This window comes from Erithacus rubecula (genome assembly GCF_903797595.1).
Source record: "Erithacus rubecula genome assembly, chromosome: 31".
In the NCBI taxonomy this organism is placed as follows: domain Eukaryota; kingdom Metazoa; phylum Chordata; class Aves; order Passeriformes; family Muscicapidae; genus Erithacus; species Erithacus rubecula.
This window is the reverse complement of record NC_136682.1, coordinates 811132-836113: the sequence shown is the minus strand read 5'-3', so window position 1 is coordinate 836113 and position 24982 is coordinate 811132. Positions and strand designations below refer to the sequence as shown.

The 24982-nt window shown below is 57.0% G+C and overlaps 3 protein-coding genes across 3 annotated transcripts in view; 1 reads left to right on the top strand and 2 right to left on the bottom strand.

Annotated features, from left to right (window-relative positions):
* Window positions 1–4506, top strand: part of ANKRD52 (ankyrin repeat domain 52) — a 41659-nt gene extending 37153 nt beyond the window's left edge. Inside the window, 4 exon segments of the mRNA XM_079329139.1 lie at window positions 376–458; window positions 1131–1213; window positions 2290–2381; window positions 4138–4506. Of these exon segments, the coding sequence (XP_079185265.1) occupies window positions 376–458; window positions 1131–1213; window positions 2290–2381; window positions 4138–4376 (497 nt within the window). The 3' untranslated portion in view covers window positions 4377–4506.
* A 7374-nt stretch (window positions 4507–11880) lies between these two features.
* Window positions 11881–18205, bottom strand: SLC39A5 (solute carrier family 39 member 5). The gene is made up of 10 exons (XM_079329197.1): window positions 17740–18205; window positions 17496–17649; window positions 17217–17391; window positions 15953–16122; window positions 15043–15180; window positions 14904–14964; window positions 14581–14793; window positions 13621–13701; window positions 13332–13522; window positions 11881–12027 (listed from the first exon to the last, which is right to left on the bottom strand). The coding sequence occupies exons 1-10, from the start codon at window positions 18087–18089 to the stop codon at window positions 11890–11892; spliced, it is 1671 nt and encodes a 556-aa protein (XP_079185323.1). The 5' UTR covers window positions 18090–18205; the 3' UTR covers window positions 11881–11889.
* Window positions 18206–19843: 1638 nt separating this feature from the next.
* NABP2 (nucleic acid binding protein 2) lies at window positions 19844–24846 on the bottom strand. Its single transcript, XM_079329126.1, is given in 8 exon segments — window positions 19844–19995; window positions 20069–20135; window positions 21204–21285; window positions 22099–22124; window positions 22126–22171; window positions 23184–23322; window positions 23390–23479; window positions 24822–24846. Coding segments are annotated over 7 exon segments (573 nt in total). The 5' UTR covers window positions 23469–23479; window positions 24822–24846; the 3' UTR covers window positions 19844–19861.
* Window positions 24847–24982: the final 136 nt, after the last annotated feature.

Sequence of the window (24982 nt, the reverse complement as noted above, 5' to 3'; positions counted from 1 at the left end):
CACACGGCGGCAGTGGGTGGGTGGGGACACTCCTGTCACCCCTGTGTCACCTCTGTGTCACCCCTGTGTCACCTGTGTCACCCCTGATGGTGGCGTCAGAGAATGGGCACATGGTGGCAGTGGGTGGGTGGGGACACTCCTGTCACATCTGGGTCACCTCTGGGTCACCCCTGGGCAGGTTTGGGCAGCTCAGGTGGCAGCCACTTGTGGGGACATTTTGAGCCTGGAGCCAGCAGGGACAGAGCTGTCCCCTTTCCTGGGGACATCTGGGGACATTTCAATGCTCCTCCTCGAGCCTGGAGCCAGCAGGGACAGAGCTGTCCCATCTCCTGGGGACATCTGGGGACATTTCACCACTTTCTTTCCTCCTTGCAGAGTTCCTGCTGTTCCAAGCTAAAGCAAATATAACTGTGCTGGATGTCAACAAGAACACAGCTCTTCACCTGGCCTGCAGCAAGGTGGGGACAAGGCACTGGCCCTTTGTCACCTCTGTGTCACCCTCGTGTCCCCCTGGCTGGTTTTGGGCAGCTCAGGTGGCACAGAGCCCTTGGCTGAGCTATGAATGCTGTGGTGACAGTTTTGTTAATTTTTTTGGGTATTGAAGTAGTGAAGAAATATTATGATGGTTATGATGACAACACATACATGTTTATTTTAATTTTTTTTTTTTTAATACTGATGTGAGGCTTAGTTAATGAGACAAAACTCCCAAAATTCCAGGGTTCTAACAAGCCCTCTGTGTTTTTCCTGGGGAGCTTCTCTCTGAATTTCCAGGGTCACTTCCAGGCTGGGCTGGGAGCAGCCTGAGATACTGGAAGGTGTCCCAGGGTAACTGGGATGAGTTTTTGGGGCAACCTGGATAAAGGGAAGGGTCCAACCCAAATGATTTTTATGGTCACTCCCAACCCAAATTAATTTTTCTGGTCACTCCCAACCCAAATGATTTTTATGGTCACTCCCAACCCAAACCATGCCATGGTGAGAACCAGAGGCTTGTGCTCAATTTTTCCACACCAAGGAGGAAAAAGGGGTAGGAAAAAAAAGCCAAAAACTGGGGGAGGAGAGCAGGTTTAGGGAAGGGTTCCACAGCCACGTCCTGCCCTCCTCACCCTGCTCCCCTCTTTTCCCAGGGCCATGAAAAGTGTGCCTTGTTGATCCTGGGGGAAACCCAAGACCTTGGCCTTATCAATGCAAGTAACAGTGCTCTGCAGATGTGAGTATTTGCACAGCTGGCTGGGATCAGGGGAAAATCTGGGAAATGTGGGAATGGGTGAGCTCAGGAGCAGCTGAGCCTGGAGCAGCCTCCAGCCTGTCCTTGGAGGGGTGTTGTGTGGGGTTTGGGGTGGGGTTTTGGGGTTGTGACTGTCCTGGTTTGGAGGACAGGTGTCTGCCAATGAAGGCAGGAGCTTCTCTTTGAAATGGAAAATGTAAACCCCCTCCCTCCAAATTATAATAATTTTGAAATTAAGGGGCTCTCAGACAAAGATGTGAGAATTAGGAATAACAGTTCTGTACTAGGAAAATTAAAATAGAAATTCAGTATTACAAAGAACAATCCTAACCCTGCCAGAGTCAGAATCCAAGCTGACACAGTCAGTCAGTCAGGGTGGTGGCAGCAGTCCCATTCAATGGTGGCTGCATCCTCCTGCAGGGGCAGATGTGGTTCAGCTGGAGCAGTGCTCCTGCAGAAGGTGCAGTTTCCTCTGAAGCTCCAGGGATGGTGTGGAAAGGTCTGGCTTTCCTCTGGAATCCAGTGGAAAGATGGATAACTTGCTGTCCAAAATCTCAGTTTTTCTCTGGGTAGGAAAGGCTTGGCTCCTGCCCTGGCTGGAGCATCTCCCAGTGGGATGATGGAATTTTATCAGTCATGCACTGGGACTCAATGACCATGAACAGGAGATAACTCCTGGAGGGAGGATGGGCTGTGGGAAGATAAAGATGATTGCCCAGCTGGTTTAAAGATGGCCCATTAGCAGATAATGTGTGCCAGGAGATCAGGGGCACTGCCACACCCAGTTTTAAACAATGTGCCATTAACAGGAGATATCTCCCACAGGGATCAGGATCACTGCCACACCCAGTTTTTAACAATGGCCCATTAACAGGTGATAGCTCCTGGATGAAGGGTGGGTCATGGGAAAGATAAAGATGATTTCCCAGCTGGTTTAAAGCTGGCCCATTAGCAGAGGATATGTGCCACGGGGATCAGGGTCACTGCCCCAGCAGATGGTGACAGAATTCACATTTCTGGCCATGTCACCCAGCCCCTGCCCCCTCTGCCCTCCCCAGGCCGCTGCACATCGCGGCGCGGAACGGCCTGGCCTCCGTGGTGCAGGCGCTGCTCAGCCGAGGGGCCACCGTGCTGGCTGTGGATGAAGAAGGTGGGTGTGCCCCGGGGGTCCTGGGGGGTTTGGGGGGTTCCTCTGGGGGGTTTCTGTGTTCCTGGGAAGGGCCCAGAGCCCGGGGACTGCTCAGGCACAGCCACACTAAACAGCATATCTGGTCAAAGATCCCCTCCTGAATCATCCTGTCCCACAAACACTTCCCAAATCATCCTAAATCATCCCTGTCCCAAAAACATTTCCTAAATCATCCTCTCTCAAAGGCATTTCCCAAATCATGCCCTCCTGAATCATCCCCTTCCCAAAAACACTTCCCAAATCTTCCCAAATCGTCCTGTCCCAGAAACACTTCCCAAATCATTCCTTCCCAAATCATTCCTTCCCAAATCATTCCTTCCCAAATAATCCCCTCCCAAACCACAACCACCCAAATCAGACTCTTCACATGACCTCAATCCCACGACCCCACACCCCATCCCCCAATCCCCCACCCCACACCTCAATTCCCCAATCCCATACCCCAATCCCACACCCACACCCCAATTCCCTGATCCCACACCCCACAGCCCAATCCCACACCCCACACCCCAATCCCACACCCCAATCCCACACCCCACACCCCAATCCCACACCCCAGTTCCCCAATCCCACACCTCAATTCCCCAATCCCATACCCCAATCCCACACCCACACCCCAATTCCCTGATCCCACACCCCAGTTCCCCAATCCCACACCCTAATACCCCAATCCCACACTGCAATTCCCCAATTCCCCAATCCCACACCCCACAGCCATCCCATTACCCCACACCCCAATCCCACACCCCAATTCCCCAATCCCACACCCCAATCCCACACCCCAACTCCCCAATCCCACACCCCAATTCCCCAATCCCACACCCCAATCCCACACCCCAATTCCCCAATCCCACACCCCAACTCCCCAATCCCACACTCCAATCCCACACCCCACACCCCAATTCCCCAATCCCACACCCCACACCCCAATCCCACACCCCACACCCCAATTCCCCAATCCCACACCCCAATTCCCCAACCCCACACCCCCATTCCCCAACCCCACACCCCAATTCCCCAATCCCACACCTCAATTCCCCAACCCCACACCCCAATTCCCCAACCCCACACCCCAATTCCCCAATCCCACACCCCAACTCCCCAATCCCACACTCCAATCCCACACCCCACACCCCAATTCCCCAATCCCACACCCCACACCCCAATCCCACACCCCAATCCCACACCCCACACCCCAATTCCCCAATCCCACACCCCAATTCCCCAACCCCACACCCCCATTCCCCAACCCCACACCCTAATACCCCAATCCCACACCCCAATTCCCCAATCCCACACCCCAATTCCCCAATCCCACACCCCAATTCCCCAATCCCACACCTCAATTCCCCAACCCCACACCCCAATTCCCCAACCCTACACCCCAATTCCCCAACCCCACACCCCAATTCCCCAACCCCACACCCCAATTCCCCAACCCCACACCCCAATTCCCCATCCCACACCCCAATTCCCCATCCCACACCCCAATTCCCCATCCCACACCCCAATTCCCCAACCCCACACCCCTATTCCCCAACCCCACACCCCAATTCCCCAATCCCACACCTCAATTCCCCAACCCCACACCCCAATCCCACACCCCAATTCCCCAACCCCACACCCCAATTCCCCAACCCCACACCCCCATTCCCCAACCCCACACCCCCCACACCCCCCACGCCATCCCCTCACCCTGACCCCCCTCTCCCCCCAGGCCACACCCCGGCTCTGGCCTGCGCCCCCAACAAGGACGTTGCCGACTGCCTGGCACTGATCCTCTCCACCATGAAGCCTTTCCCGCCCAAGGACGCCCTGGGCTCCTTCAGCTTCAACCTCCTCAAGAACTGCGGCATCGCGGCCAAGGCCTGCGGGGCGCTGCCCAACGGCTCCTCCTGCCCCTACTCGGCCGAGCGCCACGGCGCCATCGGCCTGGACGGCTGCTACTCCGACTGAGGCCACGGTGACCCCAGAGCTTTCTCTATTTATTTAGAAATTCTATAAATATAGGGCACTTTAAAGGAGAACAAGGCCGGGCCCGGCCCAGCGCGGGGCTCTGTGGGGTAGGGGGGGAGCCAAGAGTTCGGTGATGGTGGTTGTGGGGGTTGTGTCTGTCCCACTGTGCCCGTCCCAGTCCTGTTCCATCCCATGCCAGTCCTGTTCCATCCCATCCCTGCTGTGTCTCTCTGTTCCCTGCCCATTTCCTGTTGTGTCTGTCCCTCTGTGCCCATGCCAGTCCCATTCCTGTGGCAGTCCTGCTGTGCCCATGCCAGTCCCATTCCTGTCCCACTATGTCCATGCCAGTTCTGTTCCTGTACCCGTCCTACTGTGCCCATCCTAGTCTCGTTCCATCCCATCCCTGCTGTGTCTCTCTGTTCCCTGCCCATTCCCTGTTGTGTCTGTCCCTCTGTGCCCATGCCAGTCCCATTCCTGTGCCCATTCCTGTACCTCTGTGTCCATGCCAGTCCCCTTCCTGTGCCCATCCCTGCTGTGTCCATCCTGTTCCCTGCTGTGCCAGTCCCATTCCCATCCTGTTCCCTGCCCATTCCCTCCTGTGCCCATCCCACTGTGCCCATCCCATCCCTCCTGTGCCCATCCCACTGTGCCCATCCCATCCCTGCTGTGCCCATCCCATCCCTGCTGTGCCCATTTCATCCCCTGCCCTGGGTTTGGGCTGGCACGAGGCCCCAGGTGCTGCTGGAGTTTTGCTTTTGGGGCTGATCTGAGCCATTTCCTTCCTGGCAGTTTTTGTTTCATTCCCTACATTTTCCTTCCCAACATTTCTTTCCCAATATTTTCTGTTTCATACCCACTGTTTCTGTTTCCTTCCCAACATTTCCTTCCCAGTTTTTTTTGTTTTATTCCCAGTTTGTTTTTTTCATTCCCAGTTTTTTTTTTTGCTTCATTCCCTGTATTTTTGTTTCCTTCCTGGTGTTTTTCTTTCATTCCCAGTGTTTCTGTTTCATTCCCAACATTTCCTTCCCAGTTTTTTTGTTTCTTTCCCAATGTTTCTGTTTCATTCCCAATGTTTCCTTCCCAATGTTTCCTTCCCATCATTTTGTTTCATTCCCAGTGTTTCTGTTTCCTTCCCAATGTTTCCTTCCCAACATTTTTGTTTCAATCCCAGTGTTACCTTCCCAATGTTTCTGTTTCATTCCCAAAATTTCCTTCCTAATATTTTCATTCCCTTCCCAATATTTTTGTTTTCTTCCCGACTTTTCCTTCCTAAATTTTTTGTCTCATTCCCAACATTTCCTCCCCAGAAATCCCAGAAATTTCCTCCCCATTTCCACCCCCCATGCCCAGCTGGGACAAGGAAAAACCCGAACTCTTGGCAGGGGTGGGGAATTTGGGAATTTGGGAATTTGGGGAATCCAGCCAGGGTGGGAATCTCTCCTCTCCTCACACTCACCCCACAAAAAAAAACACTTGAAAAACCGAAATCTACTGTACCTGGCACACTCAACAATCCTTTGGCAGCTCATTTTTGGGAAAATAAAAGTGGGTGCACTGCTGGAGCCTCCTCCCACACCAGGCACTTTAGGGATTCTGTTGGGTTCTGATTTTTTTTTTAGTTTTTTTTTTCCCCTTCTCCTCCTTTTGGCCATTTGTCAGATCCTAAAATCTGCTTTTTTTTTTTTTTTTTTCTCCCCTCCCTGGTTTGTGTGGCCATTTCCATGAAAGAGTCAGTGTTGGTTGATTGTTTCTCTTTTTTTTTTTATTATTATTTATAGAGAAACGAGCTTTTTACCTTTAAAAAAAAACAACAAAAACCATTAAAAAAAAAATCAACATTTTAGCCTTTACTAAGGAAACAAATGCACTTGTAAGTCCTTATTCACTGTGTTGATTTTTTTGGGATGCAGATTTTGTGGATGTGAGTGGGATCGTTGTTTTTTGGTTTGGGATTCTCTTTTTATTTTTATTTTTCATTTTTGGAAATCCTGTTTATGCTGCAGGTTCAAAGCATCTGAGAATGTTGCACTGTTGTTTTTTAATTTTGTTTTTTGTTTTTCCTCCTGAATTACTGTAACAGCATCAAAAAACAATTTTTATTTTTCCCTCCCTCCCACAAGTCTGTTCAAAGCCAAAGATGGGGATGAGAGAGGAAGGGGCTGCAAGGGCAGCAGAATTTCAGGAATTTCAGGAATTTGGGGAATTTCAGGAATTCCCAAGCTCCTCCCCCTCCTATAACACCTAGACCCCAGAGTGTCAGAGAGAGAAAAGGGCATTTCTGTAACCAAAATTCTCATTTTTGTTGGATTTTATTTTCTTTTTCACTCATTTCAAGTCGAAGGCTCCCCTTGGGAGGATCCCCTTGTGTCGTTCCTTTTTTTTTTATTTTATTTTTTTTAACCAAAGCCAAACTTTTCAAACCAAATATGAAGTTTCTGTCTTGGCCTTTGGGTGAAAAGCACATTTATTTTTTTTTTTCTCAGCGTTTCCTTCCTTGAGCACTCAACAAAACCCAAAATCCTGGCTGAGATCCAGCAGCAGGCACTTGACAGGGGCAGGGATCCCAGGGATTTTCCCTTTTTCTTTTTTTGGTTTTTGGGATAAATCCCTTTATTTTTTGGGATAAATCCCCTCCCTGCTCCACCCCCATCCCAAAAGGAAACGCTGCCCCTTTTATTTTATTTTATTTTATTTTATTTTTTTTTACACCTGATACCTCAGCTCAGAACAGAACAGAACTCAAACGAAACTTGAATCAAAAAACACAAAAAAAAAAAAAAAAATCCCAAAAAAAAGCTCCTTTTTTTGGGAAATCCTTTTCCTTTTTTTGGAAGATTCTTTTCTTTCTTTTGGAAAATTATTTTCCTTCTTTTGGAAAATCTTTTCCCTTTCCACAGAAAATCCTTTTCTCTTTTTTTAATTTTTTTTTTTTTGGAACCTCATTTTCCTGGGTTTTTTTTTAAACCTCTTTTTCCTTTATTTTGAAACCTCCTTTTCCTTATTTCATTTTTATTTTCTTTTTAATCTTTTTTTTTTTTTTTTTTTTTTTTTTTTTGGGAAGCTCCTTTTCATTATTCTACAGAGAAGAACTGGAAAAAAAAAAAAAACCACAAAAAAAAACCCACAAAAAAGAGAGAGAACTTGTTTACATTTTGCTGCTTCCCCTTTTCCCCAGCAGGAATTCCCTCCCAAATCCCTGAGCCCTTGCAGGATTTGGGGTGATTTTTCCAGAATTCCCAAATTTTCCAGGATGGGAATTCACCCATTTCCATGGAAAAAATGTGAATTCTTTTCCTTTGCTGGTGGCCTTTTCCCCCAGCTGCTTTTTTGAGTTTTTCTTTTTTGGGATCTTTTTGGGATTTTTTTTTTATTTTTTTGCTCCCTCTGCTCTGAGACAATCACCGCGATCTCCAAAAGGGCTCCCCGCTTTCCTCTCCATAAAAATATAATAATTAACAATAATAACTAATTAATAATGATGCTAATGAAGGGAAAGGAGGTTCCAGCAGAGCAACCAGGGGTGGGAGGGGGTGGGGAAAAAAAAGGGGGGGGGGGGTGTTGTGGCCTTTTTTTTGGGGGGGTGTCCCAGTCTTGTTCTCCTTTAACGCTGAATCGTTATCGTCGACAGCACAGCTTGACAATTTCAGTAATAATCAAAGTGTTTGGTAATAATTGCATTATTTTGCTAAACGAGATGATGATGATGATTTTTTTTTTTTTTTTCTTTGTGATGGTTTTCCCCGGTGCATTGTAAAAAAGAAAAAAAAAAAAAAAAAAAAAAAAAAAAAAAAGGGATGGAGGGAAACTTCCGCTGCCCTGCCCGCTGCCCTCCCCAAATTTGCAATTCCTTTATGCCAAAGTTGGACCATTCAGCGAAATTTTTTCAGCTTTTCCCCCTCCCTCCTCTCACCTTAATTGGTTTGGAACACTCAGATCCTTTTCCCAACCCTCTGGAAACAAACAAACAAACAAAAAAAAAAGAAACAAAAAGAGGAAGTTTCTCTCCGACCCCTTGGTCCAAAGCACTTGCTTCAAGTAATAAGCACTTTTGTTAAAAAAGCATGAGTCTGGATTCCCTTTAGCATCCCATGGGATAGAGAGCAGTGAGAGGGAGGTGAGAGTGTCTTTGGATTTATTTTTTCAGTTGGAATTTAAAAGAGAGAAAGAAGAAAAAAAAGAAAAACAAAAAAAAAAAAATGCTCGTTTCTAGGGAATGAATGGACAAAGGGAAGTTGTGGTTTTGAGAGAGAGGAAGAGAAAAAAATGAAAAATGTTAAAAAAAAAAGCTAAAAAAGAGTAGAATGAAAAAAAAAAAAAAAAAAAAAGAAAAAAAAAAAGAACCCAACAGCACAAAAAAAAAATAATTTGCATTTCAAAGTCACCGGGTGTTTTTGCACTGCCATTGCCCGAGCGAGGGGCGCCGCCCCCTGAGCCATAGACCCTGCGACAAACACTGAATGTACCGGCGGTACCGGGACCGGGACGGGAGGGAGGGACCGGGGACAGGGCGGGAGGGACCGGGATAGACCCGGGACAGAGCGGGAGGGACCGGGATAGACCGGGGACAGAGCGGGGACAGAGCGGGACAGACAAGGGACAGAGCAGGATAGCCCAGGGACAGCCCGGAGATATCCTGGGGACAGCCTGGGACATCCCGGGATAGCCCAGGGACAGACTGGAACAGACCGGGGATAAACCAGGGATAACCCGGGACAGACCAGGGACATCCTGGGATAGCCCAGGGACATCCCGGGACAGACCAGGGACATCCTGGGATAGCCCAGGGATAACCCAGGACAGACCAGGACAGACCAGGGACATCCTGGGATAGCCCAGGGATAACCCGGGACAGACGAGGGACATTCCGGGGACAGACCGAGGAAAGCCCAGGGATAACCCAGGACAGACCAGGGACATCCCGGGATAACCCAGGGATAACCCAGGACATCCCGGGACAGACCAGGGACATCCCGGGACAGACCAGGGACATCCCGAGCCGCTGCTGCCGCCGCTCCCCGGCCGCGGGCACCTGAGAGCTTCGGGTTCTTAGGGAAGTGTGTCCGCCTGTCCCCGTGTCCGCCTGTCCCTCTGTCCCTCTGTCCCCGTGTCCCCTGTCCCCGTGTCCGCCTGTCCCTGTGTCCCTCTGTCCCTCTGTCCCGCTCCTCTCTCCCCTCTCCCATCCCTTCCCCACCCATTCCGCATCCCCCACTCTTTTCCCTTTTCCCCATTTCCCTCCCCATCCCTCTCCCTCCTCTCTTCCCATCCCTCTCCCTCTCCCTCTCCCCTTTCCTTCCTCTTCTCCCCATTTTTCCTCTCCTCCCTCTCCCTTTTCCCTTCCCCTCCCACTTTTCCCATTCCCGGACGGAGCGAGGATCCCTCCCCAGTCCCCCAGGAGCAGCCCCCAGCCCCACCCGCCCACATCCCGGGGCTGGAATCCGGCAGATCAGGAAAAAACAAAATAAAATAAAAAATTTAAAATAAAGTAGCACTAAAAAGCCAAGCTAAAAACACACACACAAAAAAAAAATCTCCAAAAACGTGGAATCATTTTTGGTTTTATTCCCGTTTTGGGGGCTCCGTGTAGATCCCAATTCCCAGCACGGGGGAAAAACAATAAAAAACCCCAAACCACCAAAAGCAGAGACCCCAGAAATAACCTTTTTTTTATTTTTTTTTTTAATAATTATGATTATCCCTCGATTTTCTCCCGATGTTCCGCGGGCCTGGGCGGCTCCCGGGGCTTCTCCCGGGTGGGAATGTCGGGCTGGGATCGCACCTTTGCCTTCAGTGAGAAACCAAAGGAAAAAAAAAAAAACCCAACCCCTTCCCACCGATCCCGGCACGGACACGCGGATTCCTCAGTTCGGGCTTTTTTTTTTTCTTTCCTTTTCCCCCCTCCTTTTCCTCCTTTTCTTTCTTCTCTCAATTTTTCTCAAAGGACACAAGGAGCTGTTCAATCCTCTTCTCCTGGCTGGAATTTTTCTGGGCTCGGCAGTGAAAGGAGATTTTTCAAAATACCAACATAACAAAACCCACAAATTTCTTTTCAAATAAATAAATTTTTAAAAAGAAAGCCGAGGCTCACCCAAAACATCAAGGGGAGCTCCGGAGCTGCCCTAAAATCCTAAAAATATTTGGAATTTGTGAGGATGGAGGGGGGGCGGAGCCGGAGCCCCCGCGGGGCAGTTGGGGATGGGAGGGACGCGTCTCTAAGGCATCTGTAGCAACTCTGTGTCTTTAATATCCTCCGTGTCAATGCTGCACCTCTGTATTTTATGCACATAAATGTTCCTTTGATGCCGACAGGACAAAAAAAAAATTAAAAAAAAAATTAAAAAAAAAAATAACAAAAACCTCATCATCACCTGTCAGGTAAAAAAAGAAGGGGGGGGAAAATAACAAAAAAATAAACAAAAAAAAAAAAAGGAAAAAATGAAAAAAAAAAATTTAAAAAAAAAAAAAAAAAGAAAATAGCCTTACTCGACCCAGTCGTTATCGATATTGTTCTTCGTCAACTTGAAAATAAATAAAGGAAACTTCGCATGGAAAGTTCTGCCTGTGCTGATTTTGGGGGGTTCCTGCTGCTCTTCCCGAGTTCCTCTGGAGTTTTGGGGAATCTGGATTTTCCTCCTGTCCCATTTTTTTATTTTCTGAGACAAATTCCCTCATGGCTTGGCCAAAATTTGGTGAATTTTGGTGCTTTGTGTTGGCTTTGGGTGCTCTGCGTCAATTTTGGGTGTTCTGGGTTTTGGATGCTCTGGATTTTTGGGTGCTCTGGGTGGATTTTGGGTGCTCTGTGTGGATTTTGGGTGCTCTGTGTGGATTTTAGGTTCTAATTTTGGGTGCTCTGTGTGGATTTTGGGTGCTCTGTGTGGATTTTAGGTTCTAATTTTGGGTGCTCTGGGTGGATTTTGGGTGCTCTGTGTTCATTTTGGGTGCTCTCTGTGGATTTTGGATGCTCTCTGTGGTTTTTGGGCTCTCTGTGTCCATTTTGGATGCTCTGGGTGGATTTTGGGTGCTGATTTTGGGTGCTCTGTGTTCATTCATGCCCCCCCCACCCCGAATTTTCTGGTTTCTCACCTTCCCCTGCAAGCAGAAGTCCCAGAGAACCCCAAAATCCCTTTTTTCTTTTTTTCCTCAGACATCCCATATCTATATTTTCAAAAATCCTCCATCATTTTCAGGGAGGAGAGAGGGAAGGGGAAAGAAATTCGAAAGAAGGTGGGAAAAAAAAAAAAAAAGCAGCAAAACCATTCAGACTTGATCTATTTTCTACCCTATAGCTATGACCAAATCTTGATTTTTATTTTATTTTATTTTATTTTATTGTGCCTCTGGATCAATCCTATTTATCAACCCGGAGGGTCGGGATGGGGAACACGCTCAGATCCAGCCCCGGGGTGGGCAGAGTGGAGACCCCCAAATCCCCTCTGTGGGGGCTCCCGGCTCGGGGGGGATTTTTGGGGGGGGGTTTTGGGGAGGGGGAGGATGGGATGGCGGGGGTCCCGGGGGGTCAGGGCTGCAGCCAGGAGCGGAGGTGCCCCTCGGCCAGGGCGATGCCCAGCATGGTGGCCGCGCCCAGCAGGAAGGCGGCGTTCTGCAGCGCCAGCAGCCGCCAGCCGCCCTCGGAGCCCCGCAGCGCCTCGGGGAGCTGCGGCACAGCGGGGAGGGGGCTCTGTGAGACCCCCAGGTACCCCCGAGATCCCCCAGACAAAGCGCCCAGACGCCAAAGTTCCCTCAGATCCCATAAATGCTTTAGAACACAAAAGTCTTCTAAGACCTGACAAATCCTTGCGGACACCAAAAATCCCCCGGATCCCACAAATGCCTCTGATCCCATAACCCACCTCCAAACCCCCCCAAAACTCCCAAATCCCAAATCCCCAGACCCCACAAACCCCCCCAGACCACACAAACCCCAGACCCCAAAGTCCCCCAGACCCCACAAACCCCTTCCGACCCCAAAAACCTCCTCAGACCCCACAAACCTCAGACCCCAAACCCTCTCAGACCCAAAATTCCCCCAGACCCCACAAACCTCTTCCGACCCCAAAAACCTCCTCAGACCCCACAAACCTCAGACCCCAAAACCCCCTCAGACCCCAAACCCTCTCAGACTCCAAAATTCCCCCAGACCCCACAAACCCCTCAGATCCCACAAACCTCCCAAATCCTAAACCCCCAGACTCCACAAACCTCTCAGACCCCACGAACCCCAGACCTCACAAACACCCCAGGACCCCATAAAAGCCCACAAACCTCAAAGTCCCCTCAGACCCCAAACCCCCCTAGAACCCACAAACCCCTCAGATCCCACAAACCTCCTAAACCCCACAAACCTCTCAGATCCCAAAACTCCCCCAGACCCCACAAACTTCTCAGACCCCACAAACACCCCAGGACCCCATAAAAACCTGCAAACCCAACAAACCCTTCAAACTCCACAAACCCCTAGACCCCGCAAACCCCTCACAGCCCAAAACCCTCTCAGACTCCAAAATTCCCCCAGACCCCACAAACCCCTCAGATCCCACAAACCTCCTAAAGCCCCAGACCTCACAAACACCCCAGGACCCCATAAAAGCCCACAAACCCCAAAACTCCCTCAGACCCCACAAACCCCTCAGACCCCAGAAACCCCTCAGACCCTACAAACCCCAGGACCCTACAACCCCTCAGACCCCAAACCCCCCTAGACCCCACAAACCCCCCTAGACCCCACAAACCCCCCTAGACCACACAAACCCTTCAGACCCTATAAACCCCAGACCCCACAAACCCCTCAGATCCCACAAACCTCAGACCCCACAAACCCCTCAAACTCCACAAACCCCCAGACCCCACAAACCTCAGACCCCACAAACCCCTCAGACTCCAGAAACCCCATACCCCACAAACCCCTAGACCCCACAAACCCCAGACCCCTAACCCCCCCCCACCCCAGCCCCCCCTCACCATATCAGCCAGCGCCACGTAGAGGAAGATGCCGGCGGTGGCCGTGAGCAGCCAGGGGGCGAGCGGGGTCCCGCTGTGGCCCAGGGCGACCCCCGCCAGCGCCCCCAGCCCCGAGAGCAGCGCCGAGAGCAGGTTGAGCAGCAGCACGGAGCGCGGGGCCGCCCCCGCCCGCAGCAGCACGGCCAGGTCACCTGCGGCCACAGGAGGGGGGCACGGGGGCGTTCGGGGGTGTCCCCAGCCCTGGGGAGGGGGACAGGGAGGGAGGGAGGGAGGGGGGACAGGGACTCACCCAGCTCGTGCGGCAGCTCGTGGCAGAGCACGGCCAGCGCGGTGCTGAGCCCGCTGGAGAGGCTGTGCGAGAAGGCGGCTCCTGGGGGGACACGGGGCACCGGGCAGCGCTTGTCCCCTTGTCCTCCGGTCCCCTTTGTCCCCCTGCCTCCCATCCCCGAAACACCTGGCAGTCCTTGTCCTCATGGCCCTGATGCATCCCTTGTCCCCCTTGTCCCCCTTGTCCCCTCGAACATCCAGATGCATCCAGCAGCCCGAAGCCCCTGAGGGGTCCCAGCCTCCTGAGAGGTCCCTGTCCCTCTGTCCCCGATGCGTCCCTGTCCCCGCAGTACCCAACATCCTTCTGTCCCTGAGGAAACCTTTTCCCCCTCTCCGTGTGCACCCGCCCTCCCTCCCTCCCTCCCTCCCTCCCTCCCCTCCCTCCCTCCCTCCCCCCCTCCCTCCCTCCCTCCCTCCCTCCCTCCCTCCCTCCATCCTCATCCTCATCCTCATCCTCATCCTCATCCTCATCCTCATCCTCATCCTTATCCTCATCTTCATCTTCATTCTCATCTTCATCCTCGTCCCCGTTTCCGCTCCCGTCCCCGTCTTTGTTCCCACTCCAATCCCGGTTCCTGTTCCCATTACCGTCCCTGTCCCCTTTCCCCTTCCAATCCCTGTTTCTGCTCCCGTCCCCGTCCCCCGTCTCCGTCTCCGTTCCCGCTCTGATTCCAATCCCCGTTCCAATCCCCGTTCCAATCCCCGTTCCAATCCCCGTTCCAATCCCCGTTCCCATTCCCGTCCCCGTTTACATTCCGCTTTCCCTTCCAGTCCCCGTTTCCATTCCCGTCCCGGTCCCCGTTCCGTTCCTGTCCCTGTGCCCATCCCGGTGCCGGTGCCCGTTCCCGTGCCCATCCCGGTGCCCGTGCCCATCCCTGTGCCCATCCCGGTGCCCATCCCGGTGCCCGGTGCCGGCGCTCACCGATGGCCAGCCCGTCCATCAGGTTGTGCACGCCGTCTCCCAGCACCACCATCCACACGGTGCCGGCGGCCGCGGGCCCGAGGGGCAGCGCGGGGCCGTGGGAGTGTCCGTGGGAATGTCCGTGGGAGTGTCCGTGGGAGGGTCCCTGGGGGGGCTCGGGGGGTCTCAGCTCCAGCTCCGGCTCCGGGGCCGTCAGGTGCCGCAGCTCGGTCCCTGCGGCGGGACGGGCACGGCGGCTCCGGTGTGTGCCGGCACCGGGACCGGCACCGGGAGCGGCACCGACAGCGGGAGCGGGGGCTCCGCGGGGTGCGAGGGGCTCGTACCTGCCCGTGACGCTGCCAGGACCCCCGCGGCCGGGCCGGGGGTCTCTCCGTGGAGGTGTCCCTGGGGATAACGGACCCGTTGTGTGCAGAGCCGGTCCCGGTGCCCGCCCGGTGCCCGCCCGGTGCCCGCCGCTCTCACCGTGGCCTCCCGCCGGTGCCGCAGCCTGCCCAGGAGCAGCTCCAGCAGGAAGAGCAGGTAGATGCCGCCCAGCACGGCCAGCCCCTGCAGCACGGCGGGGTCCGGCTCCCCCGGAGCCTCCGAGTGCCGCCCCTGCGCCTGGACACGGGGACAAGGCGGCTCAGGGGACCGGGACACCGCGATGTCCCCCCGGTGCCACCCCCGCGCCCGGAGACGGGGCTTCAGGAGACCGGGACACAGCGGTGCCACCCCCGATGCCACCCCCGCTGTTTCCCCAGTGCCATCCCCGTCGTGTCCCTCCAGTGCCATCCCCGCGGTGTCCCCGGTGCCATCCCCGCCGTGTCCCCCCAGTGCCATCCCCACAGTGTCCCCAGTGCCATCCCGCGGTTTCACCGGTGCTATCCCCGCGATGTCCTCACGGTGTCCCCGGTGCCATCCCCGCGATGTCCCCATGGTGTCCCCGGTGCCATCCCCGCCGTGTCCCACCAGTGCCATCCCCACGGTGTCCCCAGTGCCATCCCCGCCGTGTCTCCCCGGTGCCATCCCCGCCGTGTCCCCGGCGCCACTCCCGGGTGTCCCCGCTGCCATCACCGTGATGTCCCCCGTGCCATCCTCTCGGTGTCCCCCCGGTGCTACCCCCGCGGCATCCCGGTGTCACTCCCGCCGTGTCCCCGGTGCCATTCCCGCCGTGTCCCCGGTGCCACCCCCGCCGTGTCCACGGTGTCACTCCCGCCATGTTCCCGGTGCCATTCCAGCCGTGTCCCCGATGTCAACCCCGCGGTATCCCCGGTGTCACCCCCGCCGTGTCCCCGGTGTCACCCCCGCGGCATCCCGCTGTCACTCCCGCCGTGTCCCCGGTGCCATTCCCGCCGTGTCCCCGGTGCCACCCTCGGTGCAGGGCGGTACCTACGTGGGGCCAGAGGTGCAGCAGCGCGTCCCCGCAGAGTGTCCCCACGGCCAGCGCCACCAGGAAGGCCAGGAGCGAGCGGAAGGAGGCGCGGCTCAGCAGCGGCGCCAGCAGCACGGCCAGCGCCGACGGGAGACTCACGGACAGCACGGCCAGCAGCGCCCAGCCCAGCGCTGCGGGCACCGTCACCGGCACGGCACGAAAAACGGGGCACCGGGATGGGGGGAATGGGAACCTCAGGGATGGGGGAATGGGGATGGGAACCCCAGAGATGGGAACCCCAGGAATGGGAACTCCAGGGATGGGGACCTCAGGGATGGGAGAATGGGGAGACCAGGGATGGGAGCCCCAGGAATGGGAGAATGGGGACCCCAGGGATGGGGGAATGGGAATGGGAACCCCAGAGGTGGAAACCCCAGGAATGGGAACCCCAGGGATGGGGACATCAGGGATGGGAGAATGGGGAGACCAAGGATAGGGACACCAGGGATGGGAACCCCAGGGATGGGGGAATGGGATTGGGAACCCCAGAGATGGAAACCCCAGGAATGGGAACCCCAGGGATGGGGACATCAGGGATGGGAGAATGGGGAGACCAAGGATAGGGACACCAGGGATGGGAACCCCAGGGATGGGGGAATGGGAATGGGAACCCCAGAGATGGAAACCCCAGGAATGGGAACCCCAGGGATGAGGACATCAGGGATGGGAGAATGGGGAGACCAGGGTTGAGAAACTCAGGAATGGGAGAATGGGGAGACCAGAGATGGGGACCCGAGGTGTGGGGATCCTAGGGATTTAGGGACTGGTACCCCAGGAGTGTGAGAATGGGAACCCTAGGAATGGGAACCCCAGGGATGGGGAAATGGGGTCCCCAGGGATGTATGGACTAGGGATCCCAGGGATAGAGACCCCAGGGGTGTGGAAACGGGACCCCAGAAATGAGGATCCCAGGGATGGGAGAGTTAAGAGCCCAGGGATGGGGAATCCAGGGATTCAGGGACTGGGATGGAGAGATGTAGACCCCAGAATCGGGAATGGAGGATGGGGCTCAACAGGAGGGCACAGGGATGGGGGTGGGGAATGGGGGATGCAGCGATGGGGACCCCAGGATGGAACCCCCCATATCATCATGGGGACAGGGGACTGGACAGTGAGATTTATGGGGATGCAGGACCCGGGAATCGCCTTGGGGACCCCAGGATGCGGCTGCAGGGACGGGGGACCCGGGCCCGGGGGTCAGCGCGGGGTCCCGGGCTGGGGTTACCTGGCCAGGGGGCCCCCCCCGGGGGAGGCAGCTTCACCTCATCGCTGTGCTGGATGCAGACTCGGCTGTCGATCTGGTAGAGCAGCGCCGGGCAGAGCAGCGTGAACTGCTCCGGTGTCAGCTGCGCCACCGGGTCCAGCCCAAAATTCACCAGCAGCTGGCTCACGTTCAGACACTGCGGGCGGGGGGCTCGGGCTCGGGGGGGGCTCCCCAAAACCTCCCGGGGTGCAGCACAGGGCGACACCCCCCCCTCCTCCCTCCCGCCCCGTCCCCACTCACATCATCGTGCGGGTGGTCGGCGCTGGAGTGCTCCAAGCCCAGGACCCTCCCCAGCAGGCTGAGGGTGGGCTGGAACTGCCGCGGGACACCCCCAACCGCGGGGGGCTCGGCGGGCACCGCCTCGGGCCAGCTCGGCGTCGGGGAGGGCGGGGGGCTGCGGGAGATCGGGGTGCTGAACCCCCCCCCTCAAAAGCACAGCGCGATGGGGGGATCCTCGGGGATTGGGGAGGGGTCCCGGCGGTACCTGAGCGGGGGGCTCGGGGGGTCCCCGCCGTGCTCCCACAGCGGGTGCCGGTGCCGGTGCTTGTCCTCCTGCACCTCCAGCAGGTCCAGGTGGCTGACGTGGCCGTGGCCCAGCTCCTCGTGCTGGATTTGGACCACCCGCACCCTGCCCAGCCCCAGGCTGCCCAGCAGCCGCGCCAGCCCCTCGAAGGGCAGCGTCCCGTTGGCCCCGTACTGGCCGAAGAGCTGCCGCAGGTAGTAGCCGTGTTCCTGCTCCGCGTCCTCCGGGAGCCGCCCCGGGGGCTCCGGGGACCCCCAGACCCCCAAAACCAGCAGCCCCAGCACGGTCGGGATGAGCCCAGGGTGGCTCATGGGGCCGGATCGGCAGCTGAGAGGGGAGGAGGGGCGATTTTGAGGTCACCCAAAATGTTGGGGTCTCTGCTGGTGGCAGCCGCGTGTCGCCGGGGCGTGGGGACAGCGACAGGCGGCGCCTCCCGCGACACGTGCGGGGCGGCGGGGAACGGGGACACCCCCGGGGATCGCGATTTGGGGGGGACAGGACCCTGCTGTGCGCCCCCCCGGGACTCGGGGGGTGGCACTTGGGGGGGGGGGGTCACAGAGGGGACAGCGGGTGACCCTCGTCCCTTGAGGGGGAAGTTTTGCAACCGGCGCGGGTTTTGTGGGGTTAATATTTCACCGAGACCGAGATAAAACCCTGGGGCGCCCCACAAACGCCCCCAGCCCCCCACCCGGCACTGCCGTGTGTCCCCCCCTCAATGCCACCACCGGGATGGGGAGGGGACACGGGACAGCCCCTCACAGTGCCGGGGACCCCCCCCCACACCTCCACGTGGGGCTCGGCCACGCCAAAAATCCGGAGACCCCCCCCGGATGTCCCACGGGTGTCCCCCTCTCCTTAGAGGCGACCCCCGCCCACCCCCAGTGTGTCCTGCTGTCCCCCCCCCCACCCATGCGACCCCCGCTGGCATCACCTGCACCCCCCGCGACCCCTCCTGCGCCCACCTGAGCCCCCCCGTGCCCACCTGAGGCGGTGGGGACGCCCCGCTGTCCCCTCCGTGTCCCCTCCGTGTCCCCGCGCCGGCTGCGCCCGCCCCGGGGGGGGACGGACAAGGGTCACCCACCCCCGAGCGGCTCCCGGTGCGGGAGGGGCCGCGGGGAGGGGCGGGGGGGGAGGACCCGAGGGTGGCAGAGCCGCGTCCGGGGGAATTTTGGGGGGCTTGAGGGGATCTGGGGGAAATTTGGGGGGGATTTTGAGGGAATTTGGTCAGAAGCGGTGAGGGGGGGCAGAGCTTTATTAACCGGGGGGAGGGGGGACACGGGTGGAGCCCCCCGGGACCACCGGAGACTGGGGGGGCACCGGGACCACCGGAGATTGGGGAGACACCGGGGAGGGGACACCGGGCACGCCCCACCCGCTCCTGGGGGGGGGCTCCGGGGGGGATTTGGAAAGGTCCGGGGGGGCTCCGGAGGGGTCCCGGCGGTTGCGGGGGGGCTCCAAGGGGATCCCGGGGGGTTCCCAGTGGGTTCGGGGGTGTTTGGAAGGATTCCGGTGGCTCCCAGGGGATTCCCGGTGGTTCCCGGGGGTGTTTGGGGGATTCCCGGTGCTTCCCGGGGGTCTCCCGGAGGTGTTTGGAAGGATTCCGGTGGTTCCCAGGGGATTGCCGGGGGTGTTTGGGGGTCTCCGGGGGGGATCTCCGGTGGTTCCTGGTTGTTCCCGGTGTCTCCCTGGTTGTTTCCCCGGTTGTTCCTGGTGTTTCCCGGTTGTTCCCCGTTGATTCCCCGGTGCCTCCCGTTGTTCCCCGGTTGTCCCCGGTGTTCCTTGGTGGTTCCCCGGTTGTTCCCCGGTTGTTCCCCGGTGTCTCCCGGTTGTCCCCGGTGTTTCCCCGGTTGTTCCCGGTATTCCCCGGTTGTTCCCCGGTGTCTCCCCGGTTGTTCCCGGTGTCTCCCCGGTTGTTCCCGGTATTCCCCGGTTGTTCCCGGTGTCTCCCCGGTTGTTCCCGGTATTCCCCAGTTGTTCCCGGTGTCTCCCCGGTTGTTCCCCGGTGTCTCCCCGGTTGTTCCCGGTGTCTCCCCGGTTGTTCCCGGTATTCCCCGGTGTTCCCGGTGTCTCCCCGGTGCCCCCGCTATCTCTTGCCGCTCCTGCGGGTCTCTTTGCCGTTGCTGACGGGCCCGGGCTGGCTGCGGGTGCTGCGGCCGCTCGGGGGGTGCGCGGGGGCGCCCCCCGGGCCCGGCCCGGTGCCGTTCTGGCTCTCGGGGGCTGCGGGGACACGGGGGGGGGGTCAGGGGGGGTTTGGGGGGGAGGGGAAGGGGGGGAGGGGCGCGGTACCCACCTGGGGGGGCGGCGGGGGGGCCCGGGGGGGGCGGGGGCGCTGCCGGGGTCGCGCTGTCGGGCGGGGCCTGGGGGGAGGGGAGAGAGCCGGGGGTCAGAGAGGGGGACTGGGGGGGATTTGGGGGGACTTGGGGTATTTGGGGGGGATTTGGGGGGATTTGGGGGGGATTTGGGGGGGATTTGGGGGGATTCCAGAGGGTTTCAGGGAAATCTGGGGGAAAATTTGGGGGGTTGGGGGGAGGGTTTGGGGGGATTTAGGGGGGTTTGGGGGATTTAGGGGGGATTTTGGGGTGATTTAGGGTACGTTTGTGGGGATTTGGGGTGAATTTGTGGGGATTTGCGGTCATTTGGGGGTGATTTTGGGTACATTTGAGGTGATTTGGGGTGAATTTGAGGTGATTTTGGGTAAATTTGGGTACATTTGGGGTGATTTTGGGGGGATTTGAGGTGATCTTGGGTGATTTGGGGTGAATTTGGAGTGATTTTGGGTACATTTGGGATGAATTTGGAGTGAATTTGAGGTGATTTTGGGTGAATTTGGGGTGAATTTGGGGTGATTTGGGGTCTGGATTTTGGGGGGATTTGGGGTGATTTTGGGCAAATTTGGGGTGATTTGGGGTGAATTTGGGGTGATTTTGGGTACATTTGATGTGATTTTGGGTACATTTGGGGTGATTTTGAGGTGATTTTGGGTGAATTTGGGGTGATTTGGGGTGATTTGGGTGAATTTGGGGTGATTTTGGGTAAATTTGGGATGATTTGGGGTGAATTTGGGGTGATTTTGGGTACATTTGATGTGATTTTGGGTACATTTGGGGTGATTTTGAGGTGAATTTGGGGTGATTTTGGGTGATTTGGGGTGAATTTGGGGTGATTTGGGGTGATTTTGGGTAAATTTGGGGTGATTTGGGGTGAATTTTGGGTGATTTGGGGTGAATTTGAGGTGATTTTGGGTGAATTTGGGGTGATTTGGGGTGAATTTGGGGTGATTTTGGGTGATTTGGGGTGATTTGGGGTGAATTTGAGGTGATTTTGAGGTGATTTGGGGTGAATGTGGGGTGATTTGGGGTGATTTTGGGTGAATTTTGGGTGATTTTGGGTGATTTGGGGTGATTTGGGGTGAATTTGGGACTGACCCCCTTGCCCTGTGCCTGCTGTGCCGTGTACTCGGGGTTGGGCTCGCTGAAATTTGGCACCTCAGAATAGACCATGCAGAACCTGCAGGGACAGGAACGGGGTCTGCTGGGCCCCAAAACCCCCCTGGACCCTAAAATACACCCTGGGATCCCAAAAAACACCCTGGGATCCCAAAAAACACCCTGGGATCCCAAAAAACACCCCTGGACCCTAAAAAACATCCTTGGATCCCATAAACAGCCTTGGATCCCATAAAAACCTCCTGGATTCCATAAATCCTTCCTGGATCCTAAAAAACCCCCCACAACCCCACAAATCCCCCAAGATCCCATAAACCCCTCAGACCCCACAAACCCCCTGCACCCCAAAACCCCTCAGACACCAAAACTCCTCCTGACCCCACAGACCCCCCACATCCCACAAACCCCAGACCCCACAAACCTCCCAAATCCCAACCCCCCCAGACCTTCAACCCCTCAGACCCCCCAAATCCCAACCCCCAGACCCCACAAATTGCAGACCCCAACCCCCCAGACCCCAAAGCCCTCAGATCCCACAAACCCCAAATCCCTTAGACTCCAAACCCCACAAGTCCCAAACCCCAAACTCCCCAGACCCCAAACCCCCCAATCCCCCCAAATCTCCCAAACCCCAAATCCCACAAACACCCAAACCCCCAAAATCCCACCCCCAGACCCCAAATCCCCCAAATCCCACCCCCAGACCCCAAACCCCCCAAATCCCACCCCCAGACCCCAAACCCCACAAATCCCACCCCCAGACCCCAAATCCCCCATACCCCTCAGACCCCACAAATCCCAAATCCCACCCCCCAAACCCCCCAAGCCCACCAGACCCCTCAGACCCCCCAAACCCCCCCAGCCCCCTCCTCACTCTCCGATTTTCTGCAGGTCTCCCCCCCCGGCCGGTGTAGAGGGTCAGGCAGCCCTTGAACACCGAGGCGTAGCTGCAACGGGGCCCAGGTGTCACCAGGTGTCACCAGGTGTCACCAAATGGCACCAGGTGTCCCCATACCCCACAAATCCCACAGGATCCCATAAATCCCCCTGACCCCACAAACCCTGTGTCCCCATGTCCCCGTGTACCCCTTGGTGAGGCGGATGATGTCCCCAGGATGGACCAGGTTCCCATGTCCCCAGGTGTGTCCCCAGGTGTGTCCCCAGGTGTGTCCCCATGTCCCCAGGTGTGTCCCCATGTCCCCAGGTGTGTCCCCAGGTGTGTCCCCAGGTGTCCCCATACCCCTTGGTGAGGTGGATGATGTCCCCAGGCTGGATCAGGTTCCCATGTCCCCAGGTGTGTCCCCATGTCCCCAGGTGTGTCCCTAGCTGTCCCCATACCCCTTGGTGAGGTGGATGATGTCCCCAGGCTGGATCAGGTTCTCATGTCCCCATGTCCCCAGGTATCCTCAGGTGTGTCCCCATGTCCCCAGGTGTGTCCCCAGATGTATCCCCAGCTGTCCCCATGTCCCCAGGTGTGTCCCCATGTCCCCAGGTGTCCCCATGTCCCCATGTCCCCAGGTGTGTCCCCAGGTGTGTCCCCATGTCCCCAGGTGTGTCCCCATGTCCCCTACCCCTTGGTGAGGTGGATGATGTCCCCAGGCTGGATCAGGTTCCCATGTCCCCAGGTGTGTCCCCATGTCCCCAGGTGTGTCCCCAGCTGTCCCCTACCCCTTGGTGAGGTGGATGATGTCCCCAGGCTGGATCAGGTTCTCATGTCCCCATGTCCCCAGGTGTGTCCCCATGTCCCCAGGTGTCCCCATGTCCCCAGGTGTGTCCCCATGTCCCCATACCCCTTGGTGAGGCGGATGATGTCCCCAGGCTGGATCAGGTTCCCATGTCCCCAGGTGTGTCCCCATGTCCCCAAGTGTGTCCCCATGTCCCCAGGTGTGTCCCCATGTGTGTCCCCATGTCCCCAGGTGTGTCCCCATGTCCCCAGGTGTGTCCCCAGCTGTCCCCTACCCCTTGGTGAGGCGGATGATGTCCCCAGGCTGGATCAGGTTCCCCACATCGTCCCACACCGAGATGTTGATGCTCCCGCTCTTGTCGGCCACCTTGCAGGTGCGCACCTCGTGCCCGTCCTTGGTCTTGGTCACCCGCCCTGGGGACACCAGGGCTCAGCAGGGGACATTGGGGACACCCAGGGGACACCCAGGGCTGGCACCCACCGGTCTCCAGCACGATGAAGATGAGGTTGAGGTTCTTGAGTCCTGGTTTGACGTCCTTGACCAGCGTCTCGGAGCTCATGGTGGCACCGGCTGAGGGGACACGGCAGTGGGGACATGGGGACAGAAATGGAGCCCGTGGGGACAGAAATGGCACTCAGAGGGACAGAAATGGAGCCCGTGGGGACAGCAAATGGCACTCACAGGGACATTGGGGACAGAAATGGAGCCCGTGGGGACAGCAAATGGAGCCCGTGGGGACATGGGGGCAGAAATGGAGTCTATGGGGACAGCAAATGGCACCCCTGGGGACAGTAAATGGCACTCATGGGGACATTGGGGACAGAAATGGCACTCGTGGGGACAGAAATGGAGCCCGTGGGGACAGAAATGGAGCCCGTGGGGACAGCAAATGGCACCCATGGGGACATTGGGGACAGCAAATGGCACCCCTGGGGACAGTAAATGGAACCCATGAGGACATTGGGGACAGAAATGGAGTCGATGGGGACAGAAATGGCACTCACAGGGACAGCAAATGGAAGCCATGGGGACCTTGGGGACAGAAATGGAGCCCGTGGGGACATTGGGGATGGCAAATGGCACATGTGGGGACATTAAGGATGCCAAATGCCACCCATGGGGACACAGAGACACCAAATATCACCCGTGGGGACAGCAAATGGAACCCCTGGGGACATTGGGGATGGCAAATGTCACCCATGGGGACACAGAGACACCAAATGTCACCCGTGGGGACATTGGGGATGGCAAATGGGGACACTGGGGACACCAAATGTCACCTGTAGGAACATTGGGGATGGCAAATGGAACCCGTGGGGACAGCAGGGATACGGAATGTCACCCGTGGGGACACACTGGAGACATTGGGAATGGGGGGACACCGGGAATGGGGTGACAGTGGGGACCGGGGGGACACCGGGAATGGGAGGACACCGGGAATGGGGACACTGGGAATGGGGGGACACCGGGAATGGGTACACCGGGAATGGGGGGACACCGGCGATAGCGGGACGAGATTGGCGACAGAGAACTGCGGGGACACCGGGGACAGGCAGGATTTGGGGAGCGGTGGCACCTCTGGGACAGGACAGGCGGGATGTGGGAACGGGACACCGGGACTGGGCGACACCGGGTGACACCGGGAACGGGACAGCACCGAGACACCGGGGACAGCAACGCGAAGGCAGGAGCGCGGGGGCGGGACACCGGGAGCATCCCTGCTGCGGACCGGGACACCGGGGACAGGACCGCGGGGACGGGACTACCCACGAACGGCACTCCGGGGCCACCGGGACCGGGAGCAGAACCAGGACCGGGAACGGGAGCGGGAGCAGAACCGGGAGCGGAACCGGGAGCGCCCTCCCTCCCGTCCGCCACCAGGGGGCGCTCGCACCTCCCGCCGCGCGCTCACCGGGCACGGCGCCGCCGCCGCCGCGGGCGCTCCCGGAAGTCACCGAGCTCAGCCAATCAGAGCGCGGCGTGGCGGGTGACGCGCAGCGTTACCAACCAATCGCAACGCAGGAAGGGCGGGACTCTGCGGATAAGCCACGCCCCCTCCTCCCCTCTTACCAC

Excerpts from the sequence above, each read along its gene's own strand:
- SLC39A5 (XM_079329197.1), bottom strand. The coding sequence starts at position 18,089 with ATGAGCCACCCTGGGCTCATCCCGACCGTGCTGGGGCTGCTGGTTTTG. Across the intron at positions 14,965-15,042 it reads GGCACCGGCGGGAGGCCACG|GGACACCTCCACGGAGAGAC; the intron begins GTGAGAGCGGCG and ends CGTTATCCCCAG. Across the intron at positions 14,794-14,903 it reads CCTGGCAGCGTCACGGGCAG|GGACCGAGCTGCGGCACCTG; the intron begins GTACGAGCCCCT and ends GTCCCGCCGCAG.